General features: G+C 36.9%; 1 protein-coding gene across 1 annotated transcript in view; it reads right to left on the bottom strand.

Moving 5' to 3' along the window:
* Window positions 1-13,165, bottom strand: part of TRHDE (thyrotropin releasing hormone degrading enzyme) — a 453,490-nt gene that overhangs the window by 122,355 nt on the left and 317,970 nt on the right. Inside the window, exon 7 of the mRNA XM_005679723.3 lies at window positions 4,880-4,945. Within this exon, the coding sequence (XP_005679780.3) occupies window positions 4,880-4,945 (66 nt within the window). The remainder of the gene's footprint in view (window positions 1-4,879; window positions 4,946-13,165) is intronic.

The raw sequence follows: 13,165 nt of genomic DNA, 5'->3' as shown, positions 1-13,165 counted from the left end.
ACATTGATTTGCATAAGCAATTTCCACCCTGATAATTGGAGCCAAACATCTTTTTGTAGGTTACCTTATGGAAAAGAGCAGTTAAATACTAATCAAAAGAAATCTTTCTTTATTCAACCATATTTTAAATGATATTGAATTACCTTCATTGGATGAGCAGGAAGGTGACTCACTCTCTGACCGATTTTGAAGTGTTTATATCATGTTTAACGGTGATCTTTCTTTACAATTTTAGTTCCCTGGTATTGCCTCTTAACAACATAAAGAACAGTACTGCCAGGTTCAAATCATTAAAGCAATATTGTTTTGTTTCAAAATAAAAAAGAAAAGAAAAAAACAGTAGTAGTATGTACTAATTATTTTTTAATAGCTACTGCGTCAATGATATCTGAGAATGTAAAAACTAAAATTATACCTTTATTCTTTTATTTCTAAAAACTCAAAGAAAAATTATAAAAAATGTAACTAGGGAGATGAAAACAAGTAAAAATCAACTAAGAAAGGTCAAAGTCATGTGAAGCAATTCTATCTATAAGAATCCTTCTCTGAATAATTTACTTTAAAAATAAGTCTAGAGCACTTTGGTAAGAATGAGGATTTGAGCTGTGGAAGCTTAAATTATAAAAACAAGGTAAAAGAAGTAGATCCAAATTTATTGATCATATGTTCAAACATTGTGCAAATGGGCACAAATTACTATGTGTACTTAAACTATAAGAAACCTAGGAACTTAAAGATGTGAGCGTTTCAGAAAGATTCAGCGACTCTTGCAGTAATAGAGGCTGAGCATGAGGCGAACTAAGAAGATACTCAGAACACAGAGCACAGAAGGCTCCGAGGACTCTCGGTTACAGTGGTGAATTGAACAAACACATCTGATTCCACGCTCTCCCAAAACCTGACTAGAACTACGTTGAATGTATGGGTGTTTTCTCTGTGATACCAAAATTTTGAAATCTAGCAGTGGTTTTCCTGACTGCTACTCCTCTAACTCTCCCAGCAGGGGCAAAGCCATATAGTCTCACCATGCAGATGAGTAACTGAAGATTCAGGAACGCTAGCTAAATTCTCCCATTAAATTGAAACAGTTGTCCTAAATTAAAGTATCAAACCCAAACTGTTTAGTGACTAGCAGAAAGCCCATCATTAATTAGGAACAAGAATAATGGTTGTCAGGGGTAAAACATGGGGGGAAGGAATAGTTAGGAAGTTTGGGATGGACATGTACACACTACTATACTTAAAATGGATAACCAACAACGACGTACTGTATAGTACATGAAACCCTGCTTAATGTTATTTGGAAGACTGGATGGCAGGGGCGTTTGGGGGAGAAAGGATACATCTATATGTGTGGCTGAGTCCCTTTGCTGTTCACCTGAAACTATCACAACACTGTTAATCAATTATACCCCAACACAAAGGAAAAAGTTTTAAAAAAGAATAAGAAATGTTTCTCCCTACTTATTCCGTTGCCTCTTGTGTCCCAAAATATTCCAGCAATTGTTTTGGGTAATCTACTATGGAAGAACAGTAGCTATACAGAATTGCAAAAAGATAAATATTTCTGTGTTTGAAAAAATGTATTATTTACAAGTGGCATACATAATCCACAAAGGTTCACTTCATTTGCTCTATTTCACTTTCAATTTAACCATTGAAACAAAATGGAGACTGACTTATTAATGGTGCTCGGTCGCTTCAGTCATGTCCGACTCTAATGGACTGGAGCCTGCCAGACTCCCCTGTCCATAGGATTTCCCAGGCAAGAATACTGGAGTGGGTTGCCATTTCCTTGTTCAGGGGATCTTCCTGCCCCAGGGATGGAACCTGGGTTTCCTGCATTTCAGGCAGTCTCCTACATTGCAGGTGGTCTCCTGCATTGCAGACGGATTCTTTATCCAATGAGCCGCCTGAGAAGCCCTACGCTATCTGTTACAGTCTAAGTAGACAGAACGTGTGTTCTGTCTGTTACATACTAAAAGAAGTTTTGAGGCAACTTATTTTTAAAATTATGCAAAACTTAACATTTAAGCATCACACAACATTCAAGAAATAAGGGCCAAAAAATAAGACCAAAAAATCAAGAAGATCAGACCAAGGAAAGTTGTGATTATTCATTATTAAACCATTTACCAGATATTCAGATAGCTGATTGAATGGATTATATGGATACTAGAAACAAAACTTTTCTCAAAAAGTCTCTGGAGCCTCTTTCTACTGAGGGATATATGTATAAGTTGAAACTTGAAATATGTTGTCCAATACAAAATATTATAAAAGTTAAGAAATATGTAGCTGAATCAATACTCAGGTACTTGCTAAGTTAAATATAAACATGTGAACTCATCTACCTTTATATCATTTTTATTATATTTATTATATAAATATAATATTTTACTTTATATCTATTTATATAATGTTATCATGTTTTTATATTTTAAATTTAATATTGCATAAATATATTGTTTTATTTATTTGTGAATGTATTTGTAAAAAAACATTTTCCTTGTTCCCAAAAGATCTTAAGATGGATCACAAGGACTAAAAGATTCAAGAGAAACGAAGTTTTAGAAGAAACCAGCATTATAATATTGTTCAGGTATGGAATATCAGGGCTAAGGTCCAAGTACTAAAAAAAATAAATAAAATGGAAATATGGAGGGAGGGAAGAAGAAAGAAAGAGAAGGATGATGGGATGGGGGGAGAATATATGAAAAAAATAGTATTTGCAATTTAGGATGCCTACACTTGTAAATCTAACCTTGGGTCTGTGTGCAAATATAAACTTCCACTTGTCAACACAGAAATAGCCATTGTTAATATAAAAACAATTAATAGATTTTCCAGCAAAGATAAGCACTGACAGTCTAGATTAGCTCTTTCAGCAACAGGTAAACCAAGATTCCCCAGGGGCTTGTGGATGGGAAATATATTAATATCAACTCTGTGACCACTCAGCACCGCGACATGAAGTGTCTGTTCAGGAGGTCATTTTCAAACCGTATCCCATGCATCTTCATGCACAAGAGATGATAATTTATCACCTAGACACTGGAATCTACTGTAAACTAATCCAAACTGCTGATGATACACTAAATCAGTTTGAGTGATGAGTATAAATAAAGCGGCAAGGAAAGTACTGAAGGATAAAGATCTATCTGATCAATGAGATGTCACAGGGAAATGCAATGCAATGTTGACAAACACAGAGTCCCTCAGTTGGAACTTAACCAAATCAAGTACCACAGCACAAAGGCACACATTAATACAGGCTTCAAATGAAAGGTTAATATCATGGGAGTTAGAGGGTAGGGTCTAACTGTTACAGATAAAACTGGACAGACCAGGTCAGTAGAAAAGGCTGTATTCAAAATTGTTCTATTTTGCATACCACAGAAAGTATAATAAGAAAAAGAAAAACATTGCAAAAAAAAAAATCCTTTAGAGATAAGTATTGTTATTCAATCTTCCAAGAAAATCTAAACACACAAACGAGAAAAATAAAATTAAATAAAAATTGTATACAGAAAGCGATTTCACATCAGCTTGCTACCAGGAAATTAAATTCAATTTGTGGAACTCTTATGAAAGCTCAGCTATTTTCCGAAACTGTACTGTCATGCTACAACTTCAGTGGGAAAAACAAAGGAGTGGGGATAAGGAAGGACGTTTCTCCAGATAGTTGATATTCATGGAGGTCACTCACAGAGGAAAAAAAAAAAAGGATTTTTCTAACTATGTGATCAGAACAGAGACTTTAGTACTTGGCAAACAGATTCAGCGGAATTCAGCAATTCCAAAAGTGGCCCTAATGGAAAGAGCTGATTAAAGTAATTCCAACTCCAGCTGGAACAATTTGGTAAAAATATTTTCTAAGGAAAATTATTCTTCAAGGAACTTATATATTTTTTTCTCTTGTGTTAAGTATTTATAGCTTTCTCATAACATACTTAACTCTTGTTTTGTATTTTATCATTTAGTTTATTTTGGGTAAAGATAGAATTAGACTACTAAAACATGACCTGATCCCACATGCAGTTTATTTAAATTTCAAAATGAAAAGCTCACTGAAAAAGATAAGATTGATTGCTCTCTCTGTCTTAGCATAATTGTATTTCAGGTGAACATCAATTTACTTTAAAGGACACTTCTAAGTAGCAGAATGCATCATAAATAATTCATCAATCACAGCTGCTAGGAACATGATTTACTCCAACAGATTCAATGGAATAAAAATTCTATTTTTCTATTTTTGTGTTTGCTTTCAAGAATTTAAGAATCTTCCTTTTCTAAGAATCTGCTTCTAGATTCCATGTTTCATACTGTAAATGTATTATAATAAAACTGTTTCTTTTTTTCCTTCTTTATTTAAGTACTGTATTTCCTAATTAAACAAAAACACTTATTTGGAAAAAATAATAATCTCTGTATATCAACACTAAAACAGCAAACAATGTAAAAGGCACATATCTGAAAAAGTGTTAAGAATTTCTCAAACAGTGCATAACTCCAAGAAGGCTAACAATATTTGCTTTCATTTTATATAAACTTTTAAAAGGAAGAAAAGAGAAATAGACTTTTGTGAAATCATATATAGACTATTTAGGATCTGCTATATTTGAAAATTACTTCAATTTTAAAATGCATATTAAAGAGATTCTAAATGATATAACCTTTGGAGTTTTGTGGGTTGATACAGAATCTTATCTACCTTTTTCATTTGTCGTATGGTAAGACACTGCTTACCTTACTTACCTTATAGTTTCCCATAAAATTCAGCAATTTTGTATTAGCAATTTCCCAAGCTGTGAAATATCTTTAAATAAACACAAGAATAAGGAAAAATGTAAAAGAAAATAGAAAACATTTTACTTACTTGCAAACCCCTTTGAAACACTGAATGGCCCATAAAATTAGCCAGCATTCTAATTAAAGCAGCACCCTGTAAGAAAGAGTATTTTTAAAAAAGAAAAGAAAAAGGTTTCAACAAGTAACATGATTCTAAAATTATTCTATGTCAGTCAAAAATAGTCTTCATTCATGCTGTTTTATTCTTAAAAATAATTAAGAAATAAGAGAATTATGAATGCAATACTTCACTTACAGGCTACAACTGCATTTTTTCTTCAGTCAATCTAAAAGTTTTATGGATCTAAAACTGATTTTGAAGTAGAAGTCTCTTGGATAAAATATCTCAGAGCAATAATAAGTTGCAATTCAGGAATACTAGAAATTTTACTGAGCACCATATATGACAAAGTTAATAAAACAAGGTTCTTGTACTTACAGGTTCATAGTCTAGTAAAGGTGGTACACCCATCTTATAAATAATCATATCGAAATACAGCTTTGAAGTAACATAGCTACATACTTTATCTATGGATCAATCAAGAATCATTTAGTTATAGAAGCGGAAAGTAGGAAGTTCCAGGGAATCAGATTTCTTGGATTCAAATCCTGGTTCTGGCATTAACCTCTATGTTTACTCAGCAAAAGTATTTAACCCCTTAGTTTCTCACTTTTCTCACTTGAAAAGTAGAAGCAATAATAGTCCAAATTTATATGGTTTTCCTGAAATTTAAATAAATTACTGAATGTAAGGCAATTCAAACTGGGTTTAAAAATTAGTAACTATGATAGAAGTGTCAGCTGTCAATATTATATCAAGGTAATTATATTTATTTCCTGTGTTTTTTTTTCCTTTTAGAGTCTTCTATAAATCCATATATTAGTAGAACATATATGAGGCTGATAAATATTTAGAGCAATAGAACAAAACACTAATGTAAGAATCTATCTCATTTTGAAAATGGTTATTACATTGTAGAACAAAATCAGTGTGAAAAGGCTGACACGTAATCAATATGAAAAATTCCAAGAATTGATGGTTAAGCCTAGATTATCACAAATCTGTATGCAGAATATAAATAAGACTTCAAGAAGATATTTCAATCTGCAGCAAACTGTTTTAACTATGAAGCAGTGAATGAAAGCAGCAAAAGTTTCAAAATAAATGATAGGAAACAACACAATTCTGTAAAGCAATTATCCTTCAATTAAAAATAAACTTTTAAAAATCTTTAAAAAAAGAAAAAAATAAATGATAGCCTGGTTTTAAGTGAAATAAATCCCTTTATAACTACATTTCTAACTTCATACTCACTTTAAATTCATACCCATCAATAGCTAATTTCTTACCAAGTTTCTCTTTTTTATAAGAGAATCATAAGAATCCCATATAGACTCATCCAGCCTGGGGCTGGGTGGCAACAACAAGTACAGAGACACAAGAACGAATTTCCACTGTTACCAGAACTGCTCCCTGTAATTCCAGAATTTTAATGCAGTCGAGTATTCATACTCTACGAATCAGTATTACAGAAATGTCTCGAAAAAAATCAGTCATTATCACAGTTACTCCCCAAATTGGTATTTTATTCACAACTCAACAAATGATGGGTTCCCTGGACAAGACATAGAGTTGTATGCCTTTTCTGGTATATTTTCCTTCCATAGCTTCTACTTTCTGCTCTTTCTTCTGCTTCTTACTTTGTATCTTCTGCACAGTTGTTTAAATCCATAAAGTATGAGCATCTATGATTCAATCTGGGGACCAAGTTAGAATTCCCTTTAGAACTTATCAATTCTGCTCCGTGAATTTCCTTGACAAGCTCCCCTCCTATACATTCCCAATCTAATCTACCCACTCCAAGGTGGAAATTGTCAGTTCTGAAGAAAAACTAACCCTTGCCACCTGGGAAGTGAGACAGAATCTCCAGCAGTCAACGGCAAACTTTCCTCAGTACAGAACAGCCATCTTCGGATGATTTAAGTGTTTCCCTCTATGTAATGAAGACTTGGTCTCTTGTCAGGCTATAAAAACTATCAATTTGGCATGGGCTAATGACAAGAGAGTCCTTTCAAATCAGAAAGAATGTACCTGTTTTCTTGTCTGGGTTGAGCTGGAGCAGAGTACTAAAAGGAAAGAAAACCTAGGAATATATTTAATATTTTAAAATTATATACTATGGGACTCCCTCTTAGGATTATATTGTATAGTTAACTTTTCAAAACTATGTTTGTCTTGCCAATTTGAATATTTTAAATTCTCCAGAGTAGTATGCATACATTCCTCTATATTTAACTAGACTTTTCTTTCCAAAACTCAATTTTAAATATCACTATTTCATAGATCTTCACAGGCAGATGGGTTCTTCAACTGTCATCAAGCGGCCAACATATACTGAGCACCTATTCAGTTCAGTTCAGTCAATTAGTCGTGTCCGACACTTTGCGAGCCCATGAACCACAGCACGCCAGGCCTCCCTGTCCATCACCAACTCCCGGAGTTCACTCAGACTCACGTCCATAGAGTCAGGGATGCCATCCAGCCATCTCATCCTCGGTCGTCCCCTTCTCCTCCTGCCCCCAACCCCTCCCAGCATCAGAGTCTTTTCCAATGAGTCAACTCTTCACATGAGGTGGCCAAAGTACTGGAGCTTCAGCTTCAGCATCATTCACTCCAAAATATCCCAGAGCTGATCTTCAGAATGGACTGGTTGGATCTCCTTGCAGTCCAAGGGACTCTCAAGAGTCTTCTCCAACACCATAGTTCAAAAGCATCAATTCTTCAGCACTCAGCTTTCTTCACAGTCCAACTCTCACATCCATACATGACCACTGGAAAAACCATAGCCTTGACTAGATGGAACTTTGTTGGCAAAGTAATGTCTCTGCTTTTGAATATACTATCTAGGCTGCTCATAACTTTCCTTCCAAGGAGTAAGTGTCTTTTAATTTCATGTCTGCAGTCACCATCTGCAGTGATTTTGGAGCCCAGAAAAATAAAGTCTGACACTGTTTCCACTGTTTCCTCATCTATTTCCCATGAAGTGATGGGACCAGATGCCATGATATTCATTTTCTGAATGTTGAACTTTAAGCCAACTTTTTCACTCTCCTCTTTCACTTTCATCAAGAGGCTTTTTTAGTTCCTCTTCACTTTCTGCCGTAAGGGTGGTGTCATCTGCATATCTCAGGTTATTGATATTTCTCCTGGCAATCTTGATTCCAGCTTGTGCTTCTTCCAGTCCAGCATTTCTCATGATGTACTCTGCATAGAAGTTAAATAAGCAGGGTGACAATATACAGCCTTGACGTACTCCTTTTCCTATTTGGAACCAGTCTGCTGTTCCATGTCCAGTTCTAACTGTTGCTTCCTGACCTGCATACAGATTTCTCAAGAGGCAGGTCAGGTGGTCTGGCTTTCCCATCTCTTTCAGAATTTTCCACAGTTTATTGTGATCCACACAGTCAAAGGCTTTGGCATAGTCAATCAAGCAGAAATAGATGTTTTTCTGGAACTCTCTTGCTTTTTCTATGATCCAGTGGATGTTGGCAATTTGATCTCTGGTTCTTCTGCCTTTTCTAAAACCAGCTTGACCGTCTGGGAGTTCACGGTTCATGTATTGCTGAAGACTGGCTTGGAGAATTTTGAGCATGACTTTACTAGCTTGTGAGATGAGTGCAATTGTGCAGTAGTTTGAGAACCTACTATATGGGTTATAACAAAGATTATACTTCTTCATGCAGACACACCTCACTGTAAACCCTTGTTCAAAAAGAAAACAATAAATCCCCTTTCACTGTGTCTTTAAAATATTTTTTCACCAATATAATTTGTAATATTATAATTTATACTCACTTGTGATTCAAAATTCCAGCCCCAATCAAACAAATTGGATGTTATACAGCCTAAGTAGCTTTATGGGAAATAAATACACTATTTCTGCAAGATTTGTATAATTCTGAGATTTAATCAAGAAAATATCACTATATTTGCTATACTAAATTTCAGGGAGATGATAGGGTAGAAACTATTAAATGATTTTTTTTTAAGGTTCTATAAAGAATATTCTGGACTTCCCTGGTGACAATGAAGAATCTGCCTGCAATGCAGGAGATGCAGGTTCTATCCACGGATGGGGAAGGTCCTCTGGAGAAGAGAATGGCTACCCACTCCAGTACTCTTGCCTGGACAACTCCATGGACAGAAATGGGCTACAGTCCATGGGGTCGCAAAGAGTCAGACACAACTGAGCAACTAACACTTCCACAAAGAAAATTCTACAAAAGTATGCTTATAAACCTATTACTCATTTAGTGATTTTTCTATTTGTAGTATCCTTCTCATATAAGTTCCTAGCTAAAATTTCCTTTATTTACATGCAAGCATTTGCATGCATGTCAGTCTCAATGACAGTAAACATCTCCAGAGGCAAGAGTGTGCATGACTTGGTGCCCCTGTTCCATTTGCCTGGCTGAGAAAGGTGCATCCTCACCACAATAACTGGATGAGAGAGAAAGAGAAGTACATTGCACATATAGCAATTACTTTGCCTTCTAGAAGACTACTCAGGCAGGAGAGACAGTTTATTACTGGAGCTTATTTATCTTATTGGTGTGCTTCAGTGATAAGTAATCACTTTCAAAGAGTTTCCCTGGTAGGTCAGATGGTAAAGAAACTGCCTGAAATTCAGGAGACTCCGGTTCAATCCCTGGGTCAGGAAGATCCCCTGGAGAAGGAAATGGCAACCGGCTCCAGTATTCTTGCCTGGAGAAGCACGTGGACAGAGGAGCCTGGCGTGCTACAGTCCATGGGGTCACAAAGAGTTGGACACGACTGAGCGACTAACACACACACACTCTCAGTGATAAGCAATCACTTTTAAAAAGAGGAAGATCTTCTCAACTAATTTATTCCTTTAACATATGCTTGTTGAGGAAAACTGTATGCTCAGAATCCTATAAGTTTTTGCTGGTGGCTCAAGTGGTAAAGAATCTGCCTGCAGTCTGCCATTTACCACGCTTGCACCAACCCCACCTTCCACGACGCCTGCCTGCAGTACGCAGTCTCCACAGAACAGTTTCCCAGCAGCGCAGCAGACTGTCTTCACCATTCCTCCTTCTAGAGTTCAGCCGGCGAACACCCATCCACCCCACACGGCCCATGGACCTCGATACAAGCCCCGCACCAACAGCAGCTGTAAGGCTGCCCTGGAGGAACTGAAAGGCCAAATTCCCTCCTCCCTTCTACTGCCTCTACCAACTGGAAGCACAGAAAACTAGAATTTCATTGTTTTGTTTTGAAAAAACAAAAAAAGTTGATTTCTTGTAACATCCAATAGGAATGCAAACAGTTCACTTGCAGTGGAAGATATTTGGACTGAGTGGAGGCGTTTAGGAACTTGTGGGCTGTCCAGTAATTCCATATGCTGTTTCCGAGTCCCGCAAGTACCCCAACTCTGCTTGCTGAAACTGGAAGTTATTTATTTTTTAATGACCCTTGAAAGTCATGAACGCATCAGCCTGCAAAAGAAGTAACAAGAGTGATTCTTGCTGCTATTACCGCCAAAAAGAAAAAAATCAAGACTTGGAACTCCCTTTTACCAAACTTGACAAAGTTTCAGTAAATTCTTACCGTTAAACTGATGGATTATTACTTATAAATCAAGTTTGATGAAGTAATCACTGTCTGCAGTGGTTCAACTTTAAAGTTAAGGGAAAATCTTTGTAGATAATATAAAATAGAAACTTTAAAAAATTTAAAAATAAAAAAAGTTTTAAAAACTGGAAAAAAAAAAAAAAAAGAATCTGCCTGCAATGCAGGGGACCCGCTGATGCAATGCATCAATCCCTGGGTTGGGAAGATGCCTTGGTGAAGGAAGCGGCAACCCACTCCAGTATTTTTGCCTTGAGAATCCCACATACAGAGGAGCCTGGTGGGCTAGAGTCCACAGGGAGGCAAACAGTTGGACACGACTGAGCAACTAACACTTTCACACTTTCAGAACCTATAGAGCATGAATAGTAATGAGTCTCTAACTCAAGCAAAGATACAACGCAATATAAGATGAAAGCCAAAAGAAATAAAATACCTTACTGTGTTTCAGAATAGGGGAGGTCATTTTATCTGACGAGATGAAGGGTAAGGAGGATCCGAAGAAGGGTCGCTTCTGTTGGGCTTTGAAGGACAGATAGGATTCCATGAGCAAAGGAAAACAGTGTTCATGGCATGGGAGAAACAATGTTTGTGTGATATCATTAAGGCGCAAAAGTGAAAAGCACAAGTGGGGAAGGTAATACGGAAAGAAAAAGGGCTTACGATTAAGCGACAGAAGATTCAACGGAATATAAACCTGAAGCAGTTGTTAGACAAAATTGAATATCAGGATTAACACATTTGAACTTTGTTAGAGGATGGGGCAAATAGAAGGGAAAAAAGTGGAAGCAGTTATAGATTTTATTTTCTTGGGCTCTAAAATCACTGCAAATGGTGACTGCAGTCATGAAATTTAAAGATGCTTGCTCCTTGGAAGGAAAGCTATGACAAACCTATAAAGATGAAAACATATTAAAAAGCAGAGACATCACTTTTGTGGCAAAGGTCCATTTAGTCAAAGCTATGGTTTTTTTCAGTAGTCATGTACAGATGTGAGAGTTGGACCATAAAGAGGGCTGGGCACCGAAGAATTGATGCTTTCAAATTGCAGTGCTGAGAAGACACTTGAGAGTCCCTTGAATTGGAAGGAGATCAAACCAGTCTATTATAAAGGAAATCATTCTTGAATATTCATTGGAACAAGTGACTTGAAGCTGAAGCTCCAATGCTTTGGCCACCTGATGCAAAGAGCCAACTCATTGGAAAAGACCCTAATGCTGGGGAAGATGAAGGCAAAAGGGGAAGATGAAGGCAAAAGGAGAAGCGGGAGGCAAAGGATGAGATGGTTAGATAGCATCACTGACTCAGTGGGCATGAATTTGAGCAAACTCTGGAAGAGAGTGGACATAGGAGCCTGGCGGCCTACAGTCCATGGGATCACAGAGTGTTGGACATGACTTAGTGATGGAACAACAATAAAAAAGAGGATTGGGAAGGGTTTTTGGAAAGACAGTTAAAAAAGCCACAACTCATCTAAAATACTTCAAGGAGGAAGTAAAACAACCAGAAGCAAATGGTAACAATGAGGATAGAAATGAAAAAGACTGGTTTAAAGAATAGAACAAAGTTCATTTTAAATCTTAAAGCCTTAAATCATCTTTCAGATGATTATGATGATATTAGCAGATATGGGACATTTAAAATAAAGTATTAGTTAGAAGACAACAGTCACATCCATTTGAAACAGGTGGTATTTTGAGGACCACGTATGGACACAGAGAAACAGAAGGAAAATGTGATCATAAGAATGAAATTGAGTGAAAGACTATGATTGAGGATATAAACAAGGATTTGTACGGAATGAGATGATCAACAGATATACGCCAAAGTTTTAGTGAAGGAGTTCAGTTCAGTAGCTCAGTCATGTCCGACTCTTTGCAACTCCATGGACAGCAGCACACCAGGCCTCCCTGCCCATCACCAACTCCCGGAGTTTACCCAAACTCATGTCCATTGAGTCGATGATGCCATCCAACCATCTCATCCTCTGTCATCCCTTTCTCCTCCTGCCTTCAATCTTTCCCAGCATCAGGGTCTTTTCCAATGAGTCAGTTCTTTGCATCAGTATTGATCCGAAGTATTGGAGTTTCAGCTTCAGCATCAGTCCTTCCAATGAACACTCAGGACTGATCTCCTTTAGGATGGACTGGTTGGATCTCCTTGTGGTCCAAGGGACTCTCAAGAGTCTTCTCCAACACCACAGTTCAAAAGCATCAATTCTTTGGTGCTCAGCTTTCTTTATAGTCCAACTTACACATCCACACATGACTACTGGAAAAACCATAGCTTTGACTAGATGGACCTCTGTTGTCAGAATAATGTCTCTGCTAGGTTGGTCACAGCTTTTCTTCCAAGGAGCAAGTGTCTTTTAATTTCATGGCTGCAATCACTATCTGCAGTGATTTGAGGCCCAGGAAAATAAAGTCTGTCACTATTTCCACTGTTTCCCCATCTATTTGCCATGAAATGATGGGACCAGATGGCATTATCTTAGTTCTCTGAGTGTTGAGTTTTCAGCCAACTTTTTCACTCCCCTCTTTCACTTTCATCAAGGGGCTCCCTAGTCCCTTTATGCTTTCTGCCATAAGGGTGGTGTCATCTGCATGTATGAGGTTATTGATATTTCTCCTGTCAATCTTGATTCCAGCCTGTGCTTCCTCC

The sequence above is a fragment of the Capra hircus genome, chromosome 5 (assembly GCF_001704415.2).
Source record: "Capra hircus breed San Clemente chromosome 5, ASM170441v1, whole genome shotgun sequence".
Classification (NCBI taxonomy): Eukaryota; Metazoa; Chordata; class Mammalia; order Artiodactyla; family Bovidae; genus Capra; species Capra hircus.
This window is presented reverse-complemented; position numbering and strand designations above follow the sequence as displayed.